The sequence below is a fragment of the Rhodamnia argentea genome, chromosome 9 (genome assembly GCF_020921035.1).
Source record: "Rhodamnia argentea isolate NSW1041297 chromosome 9, ASM2092103v1, whole genome shotgun sequence".
NCBI lineage: Eukaryota > Viridiplantae > Streptophyta > Magnoliopsida > Myrtales > Myrtaceae > Rhodamnia > Rhodamnia argentea.
The window spans coordinates 3950515-3971521 of NC_063158.1; the positions used below are offsets into that span (position 1 = coordinate 3950515).

General features: G+C 38.4%; 2 protein-coding genes and 1 long non-coding RNA gene across 6 annotated transcripts; 1 reads left to right on the plus strand and 2 right to left on the minus strand.

Annotated features, from left to right (window-relative positions):
• The first annotated feature begins 486 nt into the window (after positions 1-486).
• On the plus strand, positions 487-5028 carry LOC115737124 (NAC domain-containing protein 7-like). Of its 2 annotated transcripts, none has more exons than XM_030669122.2 (4): positions 487-1006; positions 3211-3396; positions 3482-3753; positions 4230-5028. In XM_030669122.2, exons 2-4 carry the CDS (start codon positions 3237-3239, stop codon positions 4863-4865), a joined length of 1068 nt encoding a protein of 355 aa, XP_030524982.1. In that variant the 5' UTR covers positions 487-1006; positions 3211-3236; the 3' UTR covers positions 4866-5028. The 2 variants fall into 2 exon arrangements, with proteins under 2 accessions (XP_030524982.1, XP_030524980.1); XM_030669120.2 differs by having other exon boundaries at positions 488-1040.
• LOC115737125 lies at positions 4654-6860 on the minus strand. Its single transcript, XR_007199809.1, has 3 exons — positions 6719-6860; positions 6471-6627; positions 4654-4853 (listed from the first exon to the last, which is right to left on the minus strand). It is a non-coding gene; the product is annotated as an uncharacterized LOC115737125 (long non-coding RNA).
• A 3341-nt stretch (positions 6861-10201) lies between these two features.
• Positions 10202-13334, minus strand: LOC115737095 (thylakoid lumenal protein TL20.3, chloroplastic). Of its 3 annotated transcripts, none has more exons than XM_048285688.1 (7): positions 12959-13334; positions 12480-12642; positions 12369-12398; positions 11899-12005; positions 11734-11807; positions 11424-11552; positions 10202-10556 (listed from the first exon to the last, which is right to left on the minus strand). In XM_048285688.1, exons 1-7 carry the CDS (start codon positions 13143-13145, stop codon positions 10365-10367), a joined length of 882 nt encoding a protein of 293 aa, XP_048141645.1. In that variant the 5' UTR covers positions 13146-13334; the 3' UTR covers positions 10202-10364. The 3 variants fall into 3 exon arrangements, with proteins under 3 accessions (XP_048141645.1, XP_030524932.1, XP_030524931.1); XM_030669071.2 differs by having other exon boundaries at positions 10264-10556; positions 11773-11807; positions 12959-13300; XM_030669072.2 differs by lacking the exon at positions 12959-13334 and having other exon boundaries at positions 11773-11807; positions 11899-11988; positions 12480-12622.
• Between the last annotated feature and the right edge of the window lie 7673 nt (positions 13335-21007).

The following is a 21007-nucleotide window of genomic DNA, read 5'->3' on the forward strand; positions in this document are numbered from 1 at the left end:
ATCTCCCTTAAGCTGCACTAAATAGACTATACTGATTAGCAAGGTAAGTCTAAGAATGGTTTTGCCAAATGGGTGCAAGTAAATGTGCTCAAGTAAGCATTTTTAACGCTTGGAAATTGTGCAATAATATTGCAATAAGTAGGCATGAATCACGCCCCCCAGTGATGAACTTTTCCCACCCCATGTCAACACACAACCCAAAGGCCAACAAGAAAAAGCACAAAGAGGTTAAAAAAGGAAGAAGGCAAAGCTCATTAATTGCATATGATAAAATTCATTTATGTCAGTAAAGTCCCCCGAGTTATTTTAAGTGCACTTTTTGGGTCGTGTCACTCAAGGACCCCTCACTGCAATCATTCTCTCTCCCAAAAGAAAAAAGAAAGAAAAACATTCTCCTGTGGTCTCCATCAATGGCTGGTGGCTAATATAGTAGAAGTTCCACCTTCATCACTCTCTCTCTCCCTCAATGTCTTCCTCCTTTCATCTGCGAAAGATAGAGAGAGAAGCTTTCGCAGCAATCAAGCGATCTCTGAAAGATAAGGAGAGAGAAGCAGAGAACCCTAGTGATGAGAGCGATGGGTTATTGCCATTAGGGCATCTGGGTTGTGTGCTGTACTTTCTTCTTTCTCCCACCCTTATTTAACCCCACCTCTTCTCATTTTTCCCATTCCTCAACCCTTCTTTCCTTTTCGCTCTCTCTCTCTCTCTCTCTCTCTCTCTCTTACTTTGGCTCTTTCCATTTCCTCGGGATCTGATGATCTCTCTGATATTTGCCTCGACAACAAGAAGACAACTCTCTTTTGTTCGAGGCTTTTCATCAGTTGAATCTCAATTCCCGAGGAAATTCTCTCTCTCCCTCTCTCTCTCTCTCTCTGGTGTATGTTTTCTTGTCCTTCTTGAACGAGGAAAAGTTACAGAAGAGTGACGATAGCAAAAGCCAGCAAAAAGAAGCTTAAAAAGGGTCGTGGTATTACATCCCTGAGCTGATAGCGAAGACACATACGAGGTTTGGTTCGATCCTGTCATCAGATCTGTTCACTGTGAGTTCAGTTTCTGCAGTTTCTTGTTGAAGTTTTCTTGCTCTTCTTCATCTTCATCTTCATCTTCATCTTCATCTTCATCTTCTCCTTCTCCTTCTCCTCCTCCAACTTTGGTTTAGATTCCAATACATTCGATTAACTGCAGTTGGTTTGCATTAGAGTGATCAGTGCTCGAGTAGGAGGATGTACGATGCTTTGGATGCAAGTTTTAGGGTAGACATTAGGATTACCACTTTGTTCGGACAAGAAGCCATGATTGTGTTAAGCTAAAAGATCCAACTGTTTGGTGCGTTGTTATCATTTGAGTGCTCTTGCGCACAAAACAAGTTTTTAACTTAAAATCTCTTCCTGGTTTGAGTTCTTTCTGGGATTTGAATAAGATAAATTAGGTCACCTCATATTAATTGTTTATAATAAATTGGTGTTTCATTTCCTCTTTCTCCTAGACGAGTTTGCTGCTCCCAATGGTGTCGCATTTTCCATCTAGGGTCTCTATTCCATTTTCCCACATCTCACGAATTTAATTATTCTGTTTGTCATATGGGTGGCATCGATCATAAGTAGTCCTTTCAACAATAAAAACAACATGATTATTTCTCGTTAGCTAGCTAAGCTGGATTAATTATCTTTTCCATAGGAGAAATCTGCACGGAGATCTTTCTTGTTTTGTACTTTCATGAATTCATTTGTGGCTGGAATTTGTTCAACTCTCCCATAACACCAATATTCTTTCATAGACATGTAAGCTTCGATTAATGTTCATTCATAGAGAAAGAATTTGGAAAGGGTCATCTATTGCAAAAATGAAATTACTATCATTTGCATCATAGAAATTACTTGAAATTCATATGTCCGCATTACAAAATCGTCAAATCTTCACTTTTTTAATTGATTTCAGTTTTTTTGGGTGGAGAAAGATACTTTTTTGAACTGGGTTTCATGTTTTAGCATGACTAAACAGAAAAGCTACAGGCTTTGAATTAGATTTATGAGGTTCATCTACTTCTTTGACTTGTCTTCTTCATTTGATGAACAAGCATGTACTACCCAATGAGCTATCTTCTTGGTTTAATTTAGTTTCTTTCGTTCAGAAAATTTTACTCTTGCATTTTCTTCTTGTACTAATCCACATTGAAAATACCTAAATAATTAAGATCAATTCAACCAAAAGAAAATCATCCAAATTCCATGAATGGTTTAAGTTAATGATCCTTTTTTTTAATTGTAATTGTAATGTCGGTTACAACATGTCACACTGGGCATATTAGATTTGATCTTTCAGAAGTGTTTTGTCTTTCTTTTATATCAGACCGACCAAAAAGTCTTCAAATGAGAGGAATACAAAACTAGCAAGCCTAGGTTGCTGCTATATACTAAAGGATAGAACATATTTCTTCATAGCATCCTAAAGTTGCAGTTCTCGACATAAGATTTACGATCAATTGCACATTTTAGTAAAACCATAGGCCTTATTCGAATTAATTAAAAGGGTTAGCACTCAGTTACATTCTTTACATTAGATTTAGGACTTGTGGTGCAATTTTCCCATAATTTATAAGGGTAACTTGGTGCATATTAAACTAACTAGTGAAACTCCGTGCCATAGTGTTTTTTGTTGTTATCAAGAATCGAAAGTTCTTTCAGTTTGGAGAAGATTATTCCATCCGGGAAACGTCTTAAGTGAGATTAATAGTTTATGCCCATTAACAGGTTTTCCTTCAGAGCATTCTGAGGTAAAAGGGATGTGATATGAATTTCATTTAATGAAAAAAGTGACCAACAGAAATCATATCCTTTCGAAGGTCCAGCAGACATATAATCATATTGACTCTCTTGGTATTTTGTTTGGTTCAGACAAGACAAGGGTCAATGAGATGTTGTTGTCAACTAGAACAGCTTAATTACATCAATTGCATGCGATGCATTAATTCTACTTCTCCACCAAAGAAGAGAGAAGATAATGATATACCTATGTCTGTATTAAGTTGCTAGCATAAAGTACTTGATTCTTGTGAACCTTTTTTCTCATGTTTCTCACTCTCACTGAAATCCTCCAAGCATTATTATTACTTTCCTTCATCATGGCCTCAGCACAATCGAAAATATATCTTTAAATAATTGCTCGATTTAAGAAGCCATTAATGATTTGTTTCTTGCATGTAATTTGCAGGTCTTGCAAAGTTTCCTGGGAGAAATATGAATTCCTTTTCACATGTCCCTCCAGGCTTCAGATTTCATCCCACAGATGAAGAGCTTGTAGATTACTATTTAAGGAAAAAAGTCGCCTCAAAGAGAATTGACTTGGATGTTATCAAAGATGTTGATCTCTACAAGATTGAGCCCTGGGATCTTCAAGGTATCAGTAATCCTATAATGTAATATTTAAAAAAAATATATTGGAAATTTATATTTTCTCTTAACTTATTCGTTGATTTTGGCAGAGTTGTGCAAAATAGGGACTGAAGAGCAGAATGAATGGTACTTTTTTAGCCACAAAGACAAGAAGTATCCGACTGGAACTCGCACTAATCGGGCCACAAAAGCTGGATTTTGGAAGGCGACAGGAAGAGATAAAGCTATTTACTTGAAGCATAGCCTCGTCGGCATGAGAAAAACCTTGGTATTCTATAAAGGGCGCGCCCCGAACGGACAAAAGTCTGACTGGATCATGCATGAGTACCGGCTCGAGACTAATGAGAATGGGACTCCTCAGGCAAGAATGGAAGTTAAATAAGTCATTGCTTTAAAAGTAAATAAATTGCTTATGAGGAGGTCGATTTCGTATATGGATGCATGGTTAATTGTGATTACAATTAAGTCTCTCTACTGATACTATTAGATTCCTGAGGTAATTAATAAGACATGTCTGATAATCTCCACCTTTCAGTTAGGCTTATCTGAATAGGTACTTGGTACTTGTGACAAAAGTTAAGTAATTTGGCACCAAGGGCATGCATAACATATATGCAAGCGTCATTGAGCAAGGTCATGTTACAAAGTTTATTGCATCAATTGGACATTTTCCTCACAGTATAATTAGTGTTCCTGTATGATTTTCCAAAATGAGTCAAAAAAGTTTGACTTGATTGATTATGAATTTCAACTGTCATTTGCTCCGTTAAGATATGCCTTGAACATCATAGCCTTTTTTTTTTTTTTCATGAGGACATTGTTTTTCTTGTTCAACAGGAGGAAGGATGGGTTGTGTGTAGGGTTTTCAAGAAACGGATCACGTCGATGAGGAAGATCTGTGAGTATGAATCACCATGCTGGTATGACGACCAAGTCTCCTTTATGTCGGAGCTTGATTCCCCAAGGGGGATTTCTCATCCCTACCCGACGTCCTACCACCACCAATATCCTTGCAAACAAGAGATTGAGTTGCAATACAATATGCCGCCGCATGATGCTTTCCTTCAACTGCCTCAATTGGAAAGCCCTAAGGTTACTCAATCAGCTCCGAATATCACTTGCAACTCATTGATGCCATATGCGTACGATCGTAGCAGCTGCAGCAATTTCCAGTCGTCAAATCTCACACAAGAGGAGCACATTCAGCAGATTCACCACCTAAACATGAACTCGCTTGTTGGGAACATCCCGAGTGAGCAAGTGGCAGACCAAGTGACCGATTGGCGTGTTCTTGACAAGTTCGTTGCGTCTCAGCTCAGCCACGATAATGCCCTGAAGGAAAACCACTACTCCAATTCATCAACTGTCTATCATGTTGGCGAGCAAGTGAGTATTGAATCCAAGAGGCCTGAGGTCCCACAGGAATTTGCTTCAACATCCACCTCCAGTTGCCAAATTGAGCTGTGGAAGTGAAACATTACACTATAGAAGCTAGACATACGATACATATACTGATCTTAGAAGGGGGCTGGACATCACATAATTTCTGTTCACTGTACATAATAAAACTAAAATGGTGTTGCTTGAAGCCTTTGACTATATATAGCTATGGGGGAATGGGAAGGCTTTGTGATAATCCTGGGCGACTAGCTAAAAATCGAGGACACTATGCTAATTCGAAACAAATTAGCATATGCACATAGATGCACGGTATGACCGAGTTGTATTGGGAATTCTCGGTGTGTTCTGAATGTACTTAGCTGTTTTGCATGAAACATCTTCATGTGGACTCAGAATGGGGTTTCTTGCTTTACCCCTTATATCTACTTACAATATCTACTATGTTCTTCTACTTGCAATAGCAATTTCAGTTCATCAAAACACATTCTGTTTGCCTTTCTGTTGAAGCACAATGTGATTTTTTACTTCTCCCAGAAGAAATAGGATGCAACTTTATTCTAGTTTATCACACTAATTCTGCTCAATACAAGTCCTCATCTTGAATTAATTAGCTCAAACTTATCAAATACGAGATGGATATACAAGTCAAAGGAGATCAATGTATCTTTTTTTCTTCTTCTTAAGATTGCCAATCATCTGCATTTTCTTGAGAAAACCAATCACTCATTCTTAACATTCAAGCCTACGACCTCCGGTCATCACTTGACCTACTAATTGATGAAAAAAAGTTCATTGATTTTGCAAAGAAAGTTAACACTTCTGACGGCATGTCTTATATAGCTCAGGTTCAATATCTTGAATCAGAATCAGATGTCCTCTTACTTCGACAAAATAAGTGCACAAGACGAAACAACCTTATCTTTCGGCTTCTATTGTCCATGTTGTCCTACATTGCGTGATTCCTTAGAGTACGACTTCTTCTATAGTCGTAAATACGCAAAATCTCATAAATTGCAAGCAAATAAGTATGTGTGTGTGTGTGTGTGTGTGTGAGAGAGAGGGGGGAGGGGGGGGGGTGGGTGTGGGGGTGGTGGCGGGGCGGGGTGGGGCGAGGAGGAAAAGGTCAAATATGATTTGGGTGCTTGAGTATGCTTTAAGGTCAAGAGTAGATACTTGTTGCATTAAATCTAGCAACAAGTGCAGCAACTTCTTTACTCAACGAGTACTTGCGTACATCTGGAGTAAGGCTATCGTTTAAAGAAATTGACATAATCAAACAAACTTTGAGTTTGGATTGTCGCTCTTCTTAGCCAGGTCTTCCATGCGCTCCTACCTTTGTCGAAGAAAATCGTAAGATAATTTTTAAGGCTGCAGCACTCCACAGGCGTGGAAGATGTCGAATATGACGTAGAATCGGCACTGTTTCTTCAAAAAAAAAGAAGAAGATAAAAAACCCAAGAAACTCCCTAACTTAATTGTCGCAATCAAGAACTTGCAAGACGAACCACGGGATGGTGGCAATGGTCAAATAGCTGACAGAGAGATGGATGTAAGCAACGGGTTTGAGCAGGCTGTATTGTGTAGCTATTCACTGACTAATCAATCTTCGTGTATCTTGTGCTTTACTAACACCTCATATTCTATGCATGAAAATCCAAAGAACATGCCGCACAATACCTGTCGAACAAGGTGACAGACTGAAGCCGAAGAATGCTTGTAGAGGCACAACATATGAATCATTACGTGCCGACGGGACGGACATTGCTTCTAAAGACCACAAAATGCAAAGGACCTAGAGAGAAAGAGCTATTATTGGAGGAACTCCCCGATAGATCTGAGCATGCATCCATGGGAGAGCATAGAGGGCGAGAGCAAAGCATTAAGCGACAGCAAACAGGAGTTACAGATTGGTTTCCATGACTCACTCGGAAACTATCAAAAACACATCAAGCATTGCCCTGCTTCTTCTATGCCATGGTTGCAGGACTCGACAAGAAACCCGGCACTCAGACCGCCACTGGATCAAACTCGAAAATCGAAGTTCGGTTTAAATACAGATGCAACGAAACCAAGCATCAAACTTATGGTTGTGAATGGATGGACACAAAGAACGGTATGATGGTGTTTTAGTTTGGCTGTCTTTGACTTGGAGTCATTTCTTGCTGGGATCAAGTCATGCATGAAAATGAGAGACATAATGATTGGGCGTGCTCTCATGGACTCATCATTCATTAGCTCTCACATGGAGAGAGAGAGAGAGAGAGAGGACGGAGGGGTCGAAACCTTAGGACTGTCACTGCCTTGTTTCAGACTTTTGTTTGATCTGCAGGGACTTATTGATTAGGCTTTTCAGATTAGGGTTTGGGCCACAACCCAGAATCTTTTATTAACTTCGAGATAAACTGGGGCAAGTAATATAGAACTCCATCCATTTTTCTCTCACGCATGTGCGAAGAGAGACCGCTTTGATTTGTTGATGCAAGTACTATGTAGGCTCATTCTACAGATAATACAATTCATTAAGATCAGTTAAATACAAATGCTTTCTTAGCGCAGTAGGAATGAAACTAAGGCGATAATTTCTTTGTCGAGGCTGAAAACGCCATGCGCATTGGCGCTTTCTTTGGTGAATGAATGATTGGTTCTTGCAAATTATGTTGTTTGAGCTTTGAAGAGTAAGTAAGATGGCATCATTAAGCATCTGAAACAAACCCATGTGAGACAGCATCATCATGTGTCCAGCCGAAAACTGAAGCTCTCCCACTGTCTTTGGAGAATGAAGATGAATTTAATTTGCCTTGCTTTTCAGTTTTTTTTTTTTTTCCATTGTTCAATGTAAGTAATCCATTTTCTCACGCAAATAATTTTAGTAACTTCATGTATATTCAATTCAATCCTGTTTCTGCTACAGTCCTAGGGAAAGAACGAGGGTCCTTCCAGCGTCAAGAAGGGAAAACCATGTTATATGTTTCGGACAATTCATAATAATAGCTTAGGGCATAAAAGTACAACGTCAGCTGGATAATATATCCTAATTAAATTCCCCATGCAACTTCTGCACGCTTTTATTTCTTTAGTTCACTTTATGATATGGAGAAGGACCCTAACATATTGAATTATTCGAAACGTGCCGCTTTCTTATGAGCAGCGACAGCATATTCCGTCCTTGTTCCTATACCTCTAATCACGGTATTCTGTGATCTAGCTTGTAACGTCGGTCTTTAATATGTAGGAATTGGTGTCATGCATAATCAGTGTGTCACAGTGTGTCTATTAGAACCCTATCAAAATTGCATGAGTCATGCACAGGTTCAAGGAAATAGGAAAGGCGTATGTACGTATAGCTACAGAAATCTTACAGACGTCTAGATTATAATGGGCCAATTATGTATTTGCATGATTAGAAAGCGGGCGAAATGTATGTGTACACATATATACCAAGTGAAATGTTGTCCTCTGAAATACGCTTACGGTCCGTGGCTTTTTGCAAAGTTGAGTTGACGAATCTCATGATTGCTTTTAAAAAAAAAAAATAGTGGAGAGAGAGAGAAAGTAAACAGGAAAAATATCAGAGGTGAGATTGTTGACCTTTTCACATTATCAACGAATATGGTGTATAACTCATTGTTGAAGTATTGTCTCACATCGCTTGATAAGGAATTCTAAATGTCTTTTTATATTCACGTGGTCTCCTTCCACTTAACAACTTAAAGTTTTGGGTCGGGCTTTCTAACACTCCCATCAATACCACCAATATATCAGGATAAAGAAGATGATGGATAGAGGTGTATATTATATGATTGATGGTCATTAATACACTTACGTAGCATGTGAGCCGATAGCTTGGACGTCATCCGAAGTTACTTACGCTCACTGCAGATCATCCTCTGAAGGAAACAAAACGTCGGGACATTCTCTCTACTGTTTCTTGAGACATAATTGACTTGAACTAGTAAAAAGATTCGACGTGATAGCATCTTAGTTTGACGAAGAGGAACAGCCAAAACAAAGGAGAGACAAGCCATTCTTTCTTCACTCATGGTCATGGATGCTTCCCCACCTTTTCTGTCCAGAGTAATTCTTGATGGTCCCCTGAGATTGACAATAGTAAAGTACAAGCAACTTGGGTCGAGGGGACCCAGACTTGGCTTGGGAGTTGGGGAATATGGCCTCTCTCTCTCTCTCTCTCTCTCTCTCTCTCTCTCTCTCTCTCTCCACCACTCTTTTTTCCTGAGCTTCCATGAGATTCCTCTACTCAAGTTGTGAAAAAGCCTCCTTTTCCTCAGTTTGATTTATCTCTGGGAGTTGATCTTAGCTTCCAAGGCTCCTCCTCGTCTTCTGAAGGAATTATACAACTAGAATAAAAAAGGGTCAGATCCGCGCGCACAGATGCCCTTGTTTACAGTCGCGTCGAGCAGGATAGATGAACTTACGTAAGCTGTGGAGCAAGAGTTTACTAAAAAAATTTCTCATGTTCCATCAGTTCATATCTTTTGAAACTGGAAAAGAGCCTGAAGCTGAGGAGTCGGGCAGGTCATTTACATCAAATAAATAAGAAGTACGAGAACTGAAGAGCACTCCATCCCAACAAAGATTCATGAACTGACATTAACTGAGATGAGACTAACACGTAAGAGTTGCAATCGTGCAATGGCTTATAAGAAACAGGTTTCTTATTAGTAGCAAAGCATTGGACCCTATACAGCCTGTTTGGTGAAGAGATTTAATTAGTGGGTTCTAAAGTGAAGTTTGACTTGACTCAGTAAGATTCCGATTGCATCAGATTTGAGTCGAATTAATTACATATGAGGAGTCTAGATTGTGCAGCACGCTCGAATTTTGCCTTTCCTGTGATTGATTGCCTCTATTATCGGATCAAATGGAACTAGGATAGGATCAGAAATGCTCAAGTTGCTTATATCTAACAGAGTGTTGTCTTATTTGGAAGAAAAGGCGAAAACCCTATAAGCCCCCACTGCAATAGAGACAAATGAAGAAACTCAAACACAGACAAGCAAGTTTTTCTAAAGGATGTCCCCGGCGGATGGCCAGCCCCTTTTTTTTTTTTTGGTTCATTTTTTCTTACCGCCCACGCTTACTTGAGTCGGGGCCTTCATTGTTATCTATAGGCCATATCCAATCTATATGATGTTTTCCGATTTCGATTTGCGTCTTCCCCATCAGTGATGCGTGACAGTCGAGATAAAAGCTAAAATTGCATTAAATAAGGTGGAGGAAGGAGCCGCGTGAGATGATGAGTCCCAAACCAAGACTAGGAGACAGATGATGAGGGTAATATATTAGTTCCCCTCAGATTTCTCCATGTAAGCCTAAATCCTTCAGTGATCACGGCACTTATTGCCGTGGCACAGTTTTAAGCTTGCCAAGATCGAAAAATCACTCTAGTATTTCCTGTTTGACTCATCTCGGCATCAACGGATGCCTACAATCAAATGCAACAACATCGATGTTCACGACCAGTATACAGTGTACTTCATTTAATAGATGCTCTTTCATATGTACAAGGATGAAGAACTTCATTAGAACTTCCAAAATGAACACCTTTCGAAATTATTTTGCATCACAAAGTCCAGTGCTATCATCACAGAAGCCATCTCGATCAAGCAATTTCTGTGGGGGAGCACTTAGCAGAGGTGAAGACGGACTGCCATATGCGTTGCGACGGCTGTTTCCACAACCCAAGCTTTTTCTGGTGTCCACCCCTGTAATTGGGTTTGTGCCACTTGCATACTTGCAAAGAGCCTTTATAAACAGAGACAAGTATTTTAGACTGTTAAGAGCGGTTAGACCATTAAGCAAGCAAGGACTACCAGATAAACAGGTTCGACACATGCATCGTGATGCAAAATCTGAAAGTCTTAAGACTGTCCAAGAGAGTGGAACCTGTCATTACTATTATTGTGCACGCATAAATTCATTAACAGCACAGTATTTTCACAAAATTCAGTGGACTGGCTTATTGTATTTTGGCTCATGCTCACAGCCAACAATATAAAGAATGCTGTTAAAACAGCCGAAATGTTCTTGCACGCTATATCCTAGAAGCTGCAGTTCATGCATGACTTCAACTCTTCTTCACATATGTTAAGCCTAGTCAAATATGCACAAGGCACTGATCAACTCTTAACCTTCAGCTGTGAAGCAACCAACAAAACTGGCAATCATAGTCTAATTGGAAGTGGAAAGAGCAATTATAGGTAAAGGCAGGATAATAAGTAATCAAATAGGTTGGGTAGCTGAACGAGTAAAGAATTAATGGGTGTCTATCCAATGAAAGAATTTTAGAAAAGGACAAAAGTAAAACGCAGTGGCTATCTATAATATGATTATTGAGGATGTACTGTGATCTTGAAATTTCCTATTCATGAAAATACTCATTTGATGATAGATCACTTTGATCTCAGGAGGCTAAATGATCCTTGCACATTGACCAAGTTGTCTAAATCAAGAGATTTGTGGATGTGCATAATCCATAGATAATATATGGTAACCATAGTATTTTGCAGGCTTCACTACTTCCAAGAACCCTTGGTTGGTGGAAGTAGTGAAGTAACAGAAAAGGTAAATATATGCAAATTGGAAGTGCTGAGAGAACAACAGTTGGAATACCTGTTTTGTTGAAAGATCCAGAACAGCATCGCTGAAGTCAGCACCATCAATAATGGCACCTCCAAGGTCACTGCGGGTGAGAACTGTTCTTACTAGCACTGCATTGGTGAGGTTAGCTTCATTGAGAACCTGAATTCAAGGAAATATTTACAGCGAGTTACAAGTTATGACCATTATCGTCACAACTTCAAGTTCATCCAACATCTAATGACAATAGCCGTCCGAACCTCAAAGTATAAAGCTTATCTACAGAGTTGGGATGAATATGCAAACAGAACACTCAATTTATGCATGATTAACAGTTGTTTACACTTAATTTAGCAATGAAGCAAGAGTCTTGTATCTTTACCATGCGATCCATCAGTGTGTCACTCAAATCTGCACCTAAAAAACACAAACAGACAAATCTTAGCGTGAAACATGGAAAAATTTCATACAGCTGCACAAACAAGTGTACAGAGGTTTTTAGGCATACGCGTAAAGTTTGCCTTATAAGCGACCGCTTTCTCAAGATAGGCGCCATTAAATGTAGAGCCAGTGAAGTCAGATTCCCTCATATCAGCAGCTGTGAAATTGGCTCTTCTGTATCAGCCATTTACACTATATTAAAAACGTAAAATTTAACTACACAGTGCATAAGCAAATATCTTCCATGCAATAGATAGCTGCATAAGCTCTGTCTAAATAGGAAGCATATGACAACGAGCCCTGAATGCTTTGATGTGGAAGTGATTGGCCAAGGACGAAACAACATGGAGATGCAAATTTGTAGGAAAAGCAGAATCCACATGATCCAACTCTTCATCACTATTTGCCATCTTGAGTTAAAGTAATTACAATGTTCATCGATTATTTAGTAAATAAGTCGCATAATCTACCTAGTAATGGAAAATAGAGCTCCAGTTACAACTTACGAGTAGTAAGTAGAGTGAGATAGAGAATTACCTGAAATTTTCATTCACGTGCACTGCTTTCCTGCAAGCCAAGAAACAATAATTCTGTAACATCCAACAGAGGTATAACAGGAGCTGAAGTTACAACTCAAAGAAGTTCGACCTGAGATCTGCCGAACCAAACTGCGCGGCTGAACCAATGCCAAACTCGCCGCGAGTCTCCGCTTCATACTTGTTGAGATCAGCACTTGCCGGCAAAGATGAGCTGAAGCTAACGACGGCGGCCGCCAACGCAGCCGAAGCCACCGCTCGCCAAGTTTTTGATTCTGCATTCGTGCAAAAGGGACAGGGAACAGTTCACGATGTCGTTTTTTGTTCCCCTTTCCCACCTCAGAATCATTTCCACATTGCTCGCTAACATTTTCGCTACTACTTTAGATTCGCACGCAAATACACATGTTCCAGACACTTTCAGATTGAAGATATCGCGATTGTAACGTGAAATTTCATCAAAATCCAAGTGAGAGAGCGGACGATAGTCAAAATTGCCGGAGAAATTTGTGCAGAAAACGAAATTGGAAATGGAAGAGAGTGCACACATGCTCGAACTGCGAACTTCAATACGACGGAGAAGGAACTCACCGCGAAAAGAGGCTTTCACAGGAGACTCAATCTCGCACACGACGCCGGATGACCTCGAAGCGAGTTGCAGAGGCTTGGCAATTCTTGAATTTGACGACGAAGAAGAAGAAGAAGAAGAAGAAGAAGCGGAAGAAGTGACGGAGATGGATTTGATGGATAGAAGAGAGATCGAACCGAGAGCCGCCATTGTAGAGAGGGGAGAGAGATCGTTATCCTGAACTGAACAAATGGGCACGTGAGTTGTTCGTGATCCTTCAGGCTTTCATCCGTTTGATTCTGTTGGGGGTGGATAGAGGAAGGATTGGCTGTGATCAGTACACATGAGACTGCTTCCTTTTTCGTGTTGATTGGATGCCACGTGTTTGTGCACGGATCAGAACGGGATGAGTACACGTGAGACTGCTTGTGCTTGATCACGCTTCTACTCTAAAAACTAATTTCTGATCGGAAATTGATTTTATGCTTTTGAGCAAAAGTTGATTTTTTTTACTTCTGGAGAGAAGTAAATATTTTTTTACTTCTTCAAGTAGCTCCAAAATTATTTTGGAGTACATATCTCGTTAGATTAGTTGATAATTCTTTTTCCTGTTGTTAGGATTATAAATATAAAAAATTCACGTCACATGGCATTATTTGAATTTGAATTCACATAGACATAAATAAAAATTAGATCCATCAAAGAAAACCCACAAAAGAATCAAACATCAATGCATTTAGAAATCATTTTTAGGTCTTCCATGTATTTTGCAAATAAAATGTTGCAGAACACTTAGAACGCTATCATAACAAAGTCATGCTTCGCTTAATGCACTAAGGTTATTGTCGTATCTCTAACTCTTTACTTATGCTTTGACTTATTGGGTGTTAAATTCTTGATTGTGCACCTGCATGGTCACTAATCACAAGTTAGTGGTTTAGGTTTAAAATTGACCAAGACTACTTATAAAATATATTTGAAAAAAAGACAACTTTCTTGGATTAACAATCAACAATAGTATAATATGTTAATACCTTACCAAAAAAAAAATAGTATAATATGTTAATAACCAATCAATCCCTAAGATAACATCAAAATTCCGTATATTTAAAACTATAAGATCCAGGCATTTCGATATTATTAATCTGAAATATTCATCTCTTGAACACATGATTAGCAATCAAGAAATCACCAATAGGAGTATCAACACGCAATTCACATTCAAGAGGCTCAGGCAGCACATTAAATTTCTTTACAAATTTGAATGAAATAAAGGAATGCGTATCACTAGGATCAACTAATGCATAAGATATCGTGAGGCAATAGAAATATTATCTGCAACAACCACGTTAGATTCTCTGATCCATGATATTTACACCTTCATGCATCTCCAAATAGGATATATCACCTCATCAAAGAGTAAAAAACCTATCTTTCACACAAAATCACTCATCGAGGACTACAAAAATTACTTGTCATTGGAAGTAAATGAAGTAAAGACTACACCAGAGGTGAAGCATATTATGAGGGCACCATCACGGGCCCAGGCATAGTCGGTAGTCGAAAAGGAACTTGGAGGAGTTATCGAATGCTGATCCAACATGCCCACAGTTGATACTAATGTCACGGATCGAGGTTTTCGTAGCACAACCAATCAATCATATGGTCGAGAAGACCCTCAAGACCTAAAGTGTCTAGTGTTTCCCTATGGTTTTCTAGGGTTTTCCGGAACGTTCTCAAGGGCGGGCAGTATTGTAATTGTCTTTTGTTCCGGAACTTTCTATTTATGTCATTAGTTGAGTAGATGGGGAGATAAAATTTGAGCTATTGGATCGAGATACGATCAACAGCTGTAATGAGAGGTCCTATACTATATAAAGAGTTGTCATCCCCTCATTTTGATCGTTCAAGAAATACGAAAGTATTATCTCATAGCTTCTCTCTCTACTATTCGGAGGCTAAGCTTACGCGCTCCAACGATCTAAGTAAGCCTAAGCTGCAGCACGAATCGACCACCAAATAGTCAGCCCGTAACACTAGCACATGAAAACAAAGGCCGATTCAATAAGTACTAATAACATAATCATATTGTATATTGAATGATGGGCAACATTAACTTTTCTTTATCCAACTCCTTCGGACTTCAAGAAGGCAACTCACCATTGACATTGCTTGAAAATGGCGAAGAAAGGGAGCCCAAGAAACATGCCATTTTAGAGAAGGGTATATATCCATGTGGAGCTTAGAATACAACTCGTATGTCACCAACATCACAAGGCTTATGGCTAACATGGCCGATCTAGTTTCATTAGTACTCTATAATCAATATTTTAGAGTGACTGTTAAAAAAAATGTACATATCATAAAGCAATCACCATCATCACCTGTAACGGTTTGCCCTACTTCCTCAATTTTCTGGTTGACAAAAGATAGAACCAAGTCACTAAGATGTGCCAATTCAGGGACTAAACTACTCGTAGATTGGCTAGTTTCTCCTCTAGCCTAATAAAATGTGAAGGCTTGATTATCCTTTCTATTTTTCCACTTCCACTACACATGCACAACTTCCAGCGATGTTTAGTATGTCTTGCATTCATGGGCAGGTCAAATGAAAACTTTGCATGAGCATTCAAAAGGTAGACCGTATAAAAGTTTAGCTATTCATCATACTAAAATTGTCATATGGTTAGCTCATGATGGATGATATCTCATCATGGGGAAGCATGCTTATGTACTTAAAGTTTGTTAAGTTATTTTACAATGTCGACCATGAATTTTCATTCTGTCCAATTTATGAATACAAATTTATAATTGCCAACACAGAGGATTGAACCCCTTGATTCATTAGTTCTGCAAAACTTCACTCACACATCTGTAGTTTAGAGGAGCGACGATCCCTCCAACAAATGCAACAGCAAGTAACCACACCAAGTAGCAGTTACTAACATGAGAAAACCATATAATTTGAGATTATTATTTTGAAAGGACACATCATAGCTCACCCTAGTAACAGAAGAAATAGACAGTCGATTCATCAAAGCAAGAAGTGAAGCTGATGATCGGTTCTGCAACATTGGTTCTAATCATCTCTTAACTCATTTCATCGGGTTTCTATAACATTTCCAGTTTCATCCAACTACATCGATTCATGAAAGAATAGTGTCCGTCACTCATTACACATTGTACTTCTTGGGACTGGGGTAACGCGAAATGACATGACAATCTACTGAACTATTTGCACCTCCTGCAAGTGAATGCTGAGCCAAAAGAATAATAGTTTCTACACCAGCAAAAAACAAAATGGACCTGTGATATTACTTAGACAAATTAATCAATGAGAAATGTTGTTCGTATTGACAGCAATTTATGACTAATTAATGTGATGCCCGTTTACCTCTTACGTGACTGTAGAAGGATCCATGCGATTCCATGCAACATTGTTGATGGGCTTTTCTCAACATAAAGGTTCCAACTATAACCTTCGAGGCAAATTGAGCCCCAACTTCCAAGAGGGATGAAATCCAATGAAAATAAAATCTTTTATTGCCTTTTTGCCCTTGAAAGCTTTATATATTGGCAAAATTGCCATTATGACTAGATTTCCTTGAACACACGTACTCTTCCATTTTTACCGTGTACAGAAATTTCATAAATGGAATTTGAGAAATAGAAATGGCGATGGATGTTGTCTCCCTTGATATGCAATTCACTTGGGGTAAGGCTAAGTTCACCCTCTCTTAGTATTTTTTTTTTTTTTTTGCTAGAGATGAGAACCATGCTAGGTTAGGAAGCAATGACACTCTCCAGAGGACTCTTTGTGGTTTCATGTTCGGCAATCTCCGACATTTCGACACTCTCCAACATACGATCAACACGTGGTCGGTGTTCCGGACGCGCCAGCGACACATGAGTCCAGCATCCCGACAAGCCATTTCGACATGATTGTGGTCAATGTTAAGCATCTTCAATAAGTTCGGGGTGAAAATACAAATTTATCAAAAAAATATAAGTACTTAAGTCATATATCCAACCACTCCAAAATTACCCAGCCAGCAAAAAAAAAAAAGACCTAATCGTGAATTCCTAATTAAAGAAGAAGAAAAAAAGAAACTCACCGCTAATATTTTCATGTATACATAATAATTTATCTTATATATATAAATATTTAATATACAACGTATTCCAACTTGTCAGAATTCTCTATTTTTTTTTTTATAAATGATGTATCGTGTTGTGTCGCATGTCACGTGTCGGTACAACTTAGATGTTAGGTTAATTAGAATGAAGAAATGCTTTTGCAAAAGAGGTGACTAAAAATTGGCCGTCGAGAGAAAAGGCCCAAAGCACTACTTAGACATTGAAACGATTCTATACACCAAAGCAAATAGTTTGCCACCCATGTTGCCACACAAATTACAGTGAATATTTTAACCATTGAGGACAATCCCCCTCTTTCCCACTCCAGGAAAGTTCACGATTTTTCTTAGTTTTGATTGCCCATCCCGAAAATAAGGAGCGCAATGGTCCCAACAAAAATCGGCTCGAACGGGTGTTAGTCAAACTTCAATCAATCCTTCTCATACTTGAAACAGAATTCCCAAAGCCCAAATCCGTATCTAGAGGTTTTCGAATTAAATGAAACTTGTCAGACTTCCAACTTAGGCCCAATTAATCAATCCGAGTCTAGGTCCTGGTGTAGGTTCGTGACATTACCTAATAATATTAGGCATGTGAAAAGTCTCTCGACTTGAGTGTTCCAATAGCGCTAAAATAACACGGATGGAGGAGATTCGGACGCGAAATGAGTGAGCCGGCGCCTCTACATGAGGGAGCCCGAAATCCCTAGAAATAACACCTGTTGACACCTAAATTTTAGCGACTCGTTTAGGTATTTATTGCATAAAAATTAGGGATCGACCCAAGACCCTAAAACGAAAAATGTTAGTTAAACTGGATAAAATATTAGGAGCATTTGTATTATTAGTTGATCAAGCTCATATAGTTTGCATATTAAGTGGACCGCGGCGAAGGAGTTTAAATAAATGATTCTGAGCTTAATTTAGCTAGTTGGACTAAGCCCATGGCGAAAGGAGATTTGGCCAAGCTCATTATGGCTGAAGTTGGAATAATGGAACTATTAAATAATATTACTTGGAAGATAATTCAGAAAGTTGGCTAAGTTGGATAAGGAAATAAAAACCTTAAATTTTCTATTATAAACAGAGATTATTAGGGTTGGAAAAGGGGGGCTTGACACAATTCGAGAGACACACACAGGGCTTCACAATATAGAGGGAAAAAAAAAAAAGGGAGAGCAAGCGGGAGGCCCGACAACACCAGCCGCTTCATTGTGCCGTAGCTTAGCCGGTTACAGCCGCGAGCTCTACCGTGAACCCCTCTCACGCCGGTAGCTGTGAGCCCCTCTCCGCCATTCACCCTTGTTGGTCACCACGATTCATCCGCCGTCTGTCCCCCTTTCCGGAAACAGATCTACGTGCTAAGTAGTTGTGAATTTCGATTTTTATTGCCTATTTTGGATGATCACAATCTAACATGGATTCTTGAGAGTCTTAGGCATTTTCCAGTTAGGAAACTTCTATAATTTCACAACGTGCGCATAATTGGTAGCTCAATCTCTAGGCATCGAGATAGGGTTATTGATTGCCCGGAAAATATGGGCTACTTAATCCTTAAGCCTTAGATAAGGGTGTCGGTTTTATTTGTTTCCAAAATTGAGCTTGACTGATATTCTTTGAATATTTGGTGTTTATCTTTTGCAATTGATGCTTATCTTTGTTTGATTTATTTCCTATTTCAAAATACCAAAAGAGTTGCATGATGGATTAGGTTAGGTATTAGATAAGATTTCATTATAGATTAGGATAGTTTTTCTAGATAAGATTGCGTCTTAGATAGTTTCCAAAAGTCTAGGATATGTTTTCGATTTAAAATAGAATTTTCCTAGTTTATTTCCTTGTGAATTGGATAATATCTTACCTTTGATAATTTATTTTCATTAATTATTAATTATTTATTTTCATAAATAAATAAATGACCCAAAAATAGCATGTGCGTACATTGCATTTCATATTTTGCATGATCATCATGTCATGACATCTTGCCATGTCATCATGTTTTGTACATGTCATCTTGCTATGTCGTCAATTCCAAGTTTAAAATTGCACGCCATGTTTGAGTTAACTTTATTTTATTTGTATATCAGTAGAATTAGTTGCATTTTGAACTACCATATATTCTACTTCTCATTTTAAGATAAGTCGGAAGCCAAAGCAAAATTAATCGATTTGCGTTACTTGAATTCATTTCTTTCCTTGCAATTTATTTACTATTTTTGACTATTCATTGCCGTACCCGCATGATCATCCATCACGTGTCAGTGGCTAGGTTTAAAATCAATCCAAGTTGCCTGAAAATATTTTTTTAAAATTGAAGAGAAATGATATTGAATGGGCATTAGAATAATCTAACATAATCAAGTCTCCGAATTCATATATTAGTAACAACTCCGAATCACTAGTGTCTTGGCCTCTAGAGTTCTCTTGAGAGCTCTAGAATTTTCTTAAGGACGGACGATACGGTAAATGTATCGTGTTCTAGAGCATTCTTATCATGAATATCAATAGTTGGTAGATAGGAGATATGCAATCTTCACCATTAGATTTAAAGGGAATCAACGGTTGTAACAAGAGAGACTCTTGTATAAATAGGATGCTTTCCTCTCATTTGTATCCATCTACCTTCGCCTCTTTTGTATTCGTCCAAAACTTAGAGTAAATACAATCATTCTCCTCGACACAATGATAAAAGAAATCTTATTGCAGCTGAACTAAGAGAAAAAAAAAAGAAAAAAAAAAGAAATCTCATTAACTAGGGAAATAAGCCACGAGACTGAATGGGTATGGAAATGATGAGGCTGATTGGGTGTGGAAACCGGATTTTAGGCCTATTAATTCATGGAAAGAATCATGAGGCATTGAAATTTAGGCCTATTCATTCATGGAGAGAATCATGAGGTATCGTTACGCTGCAGTAGTGCGAAGACTGCAAGTAAGCGCCCAAGTGGTTAAGCATACACAGAATGTAGACCAATACTAGATTACTCACCACTAGTCCACAGGGCGAAGATAACGCAACGTTGAAAGTTCATCACTAGCATTACTTTACAGTTACACATAGACATGGCCAAATTGGAACCGGGGCCCGGAACCGGCCCGTTGACCGGGCCCACGGTTCCATAATTGTGGGAACTCGCCCGGAACCGCCGGTTCCGACCCGTTTGTTGACACCTAATTTTTAATCAATTTTTCTTTAGTTTTATTTTGCAAAATTCACTAAAATTCACAAAAAATCAAAAAAATTAAAAAAAAAATCAACATTGGAAGCCTTGGCCAAACCTAAGGAACCAATTTCGAACAAAAAATAATTTTTCATATTTTTCACATTTTTTTAATATTTTCGGAAAATAGGAAAATACTTGAAAATTTATAAAAAATACCTCACGAGGTCGCAAAAATACACAAAAATATCCAATATTTTTATTTTAATTCCCTTTTAATATTGACCTCATGAAAAATTGAAAATTGAGTTCAATTTTAGGTGTCTCTTCACAACACCTAGAGTTGAATTTGCATAAAAAATACCAATTGAGTCTTTTTATTTGTAATTTTTGCACATTTAGAGTCTAGACATTCAATTGTAGTCCCTTTGAATTTCAATTTGATTAATTGCCCCTCCAATTGCGCCAATTGCACGGATTGCACAAAATCCCCAAAATATTTGCAATTAAGTCCCTCAACTTGCCAATTTTTGAAATTACTTTTAATCTAGGGACTTTTTCTGCAAAATTGGACTGTCCCCCTAGGTTTTCATGCATTCTAAATCGATTGGAATAGGTCTCATAGTCCAATTTAATCGAATTGACACTCAATTGAACATTTCCCCAATTTGGGATTTTAGAAAAATTTGGGGCTTTTGTGCAAATTGATGGAAAATTTTGGACAAAAGCACTTTTTTAGATAATATCCAGGGTCCTGAATCCAATTTTGAAGTTT

Bases quoted from the DNA above. Each gene is read 5' to 3' on its own strand.
- LOC115737124 (XM_030669122.2), top strand. From the start codon at position 3,237: ATGAATTCCTTTTCACATGTCCCTCCAGGCTTCAGATTTCATCCCACA. The intron at 3,397-3,481 runs GTATCAGTAATC...TGATTTTGGCAG, and splicing joins TGAGCCCTGGGATCTTCAAG to AGTTGTGCAAAATAGGGACT. The intron at 3,754-4,229 runs GCAAGAATGGAA...CTTGTTCAACAG, and splicing joins ATGAGAATGGGACTCCTCAG to GAGGAAGGATGGGTTGTGTG.
- LOC115737095 (XM_048285688.1), bottom strand. From the start codon at position 13,145: ATGGCGGCTCTCGGTTCGATCTCTCTTCTATCCATCAAATCCATCTCC. The intron at 12,006-12,368 runs GTAATTCTCTAT...TGGCTGATACAG, and splicing joins CACGTGAATGAAAATTTCAG to AAGAGCCAATTTCACAGCTG. The intron at 10,557-11,423 runs GTATTCCAACTG...CTGTTTATAAAG, and splicing joins TGGATCTTTCAACAAAACAG to GCTCTTTGCAAGTATGCAAG.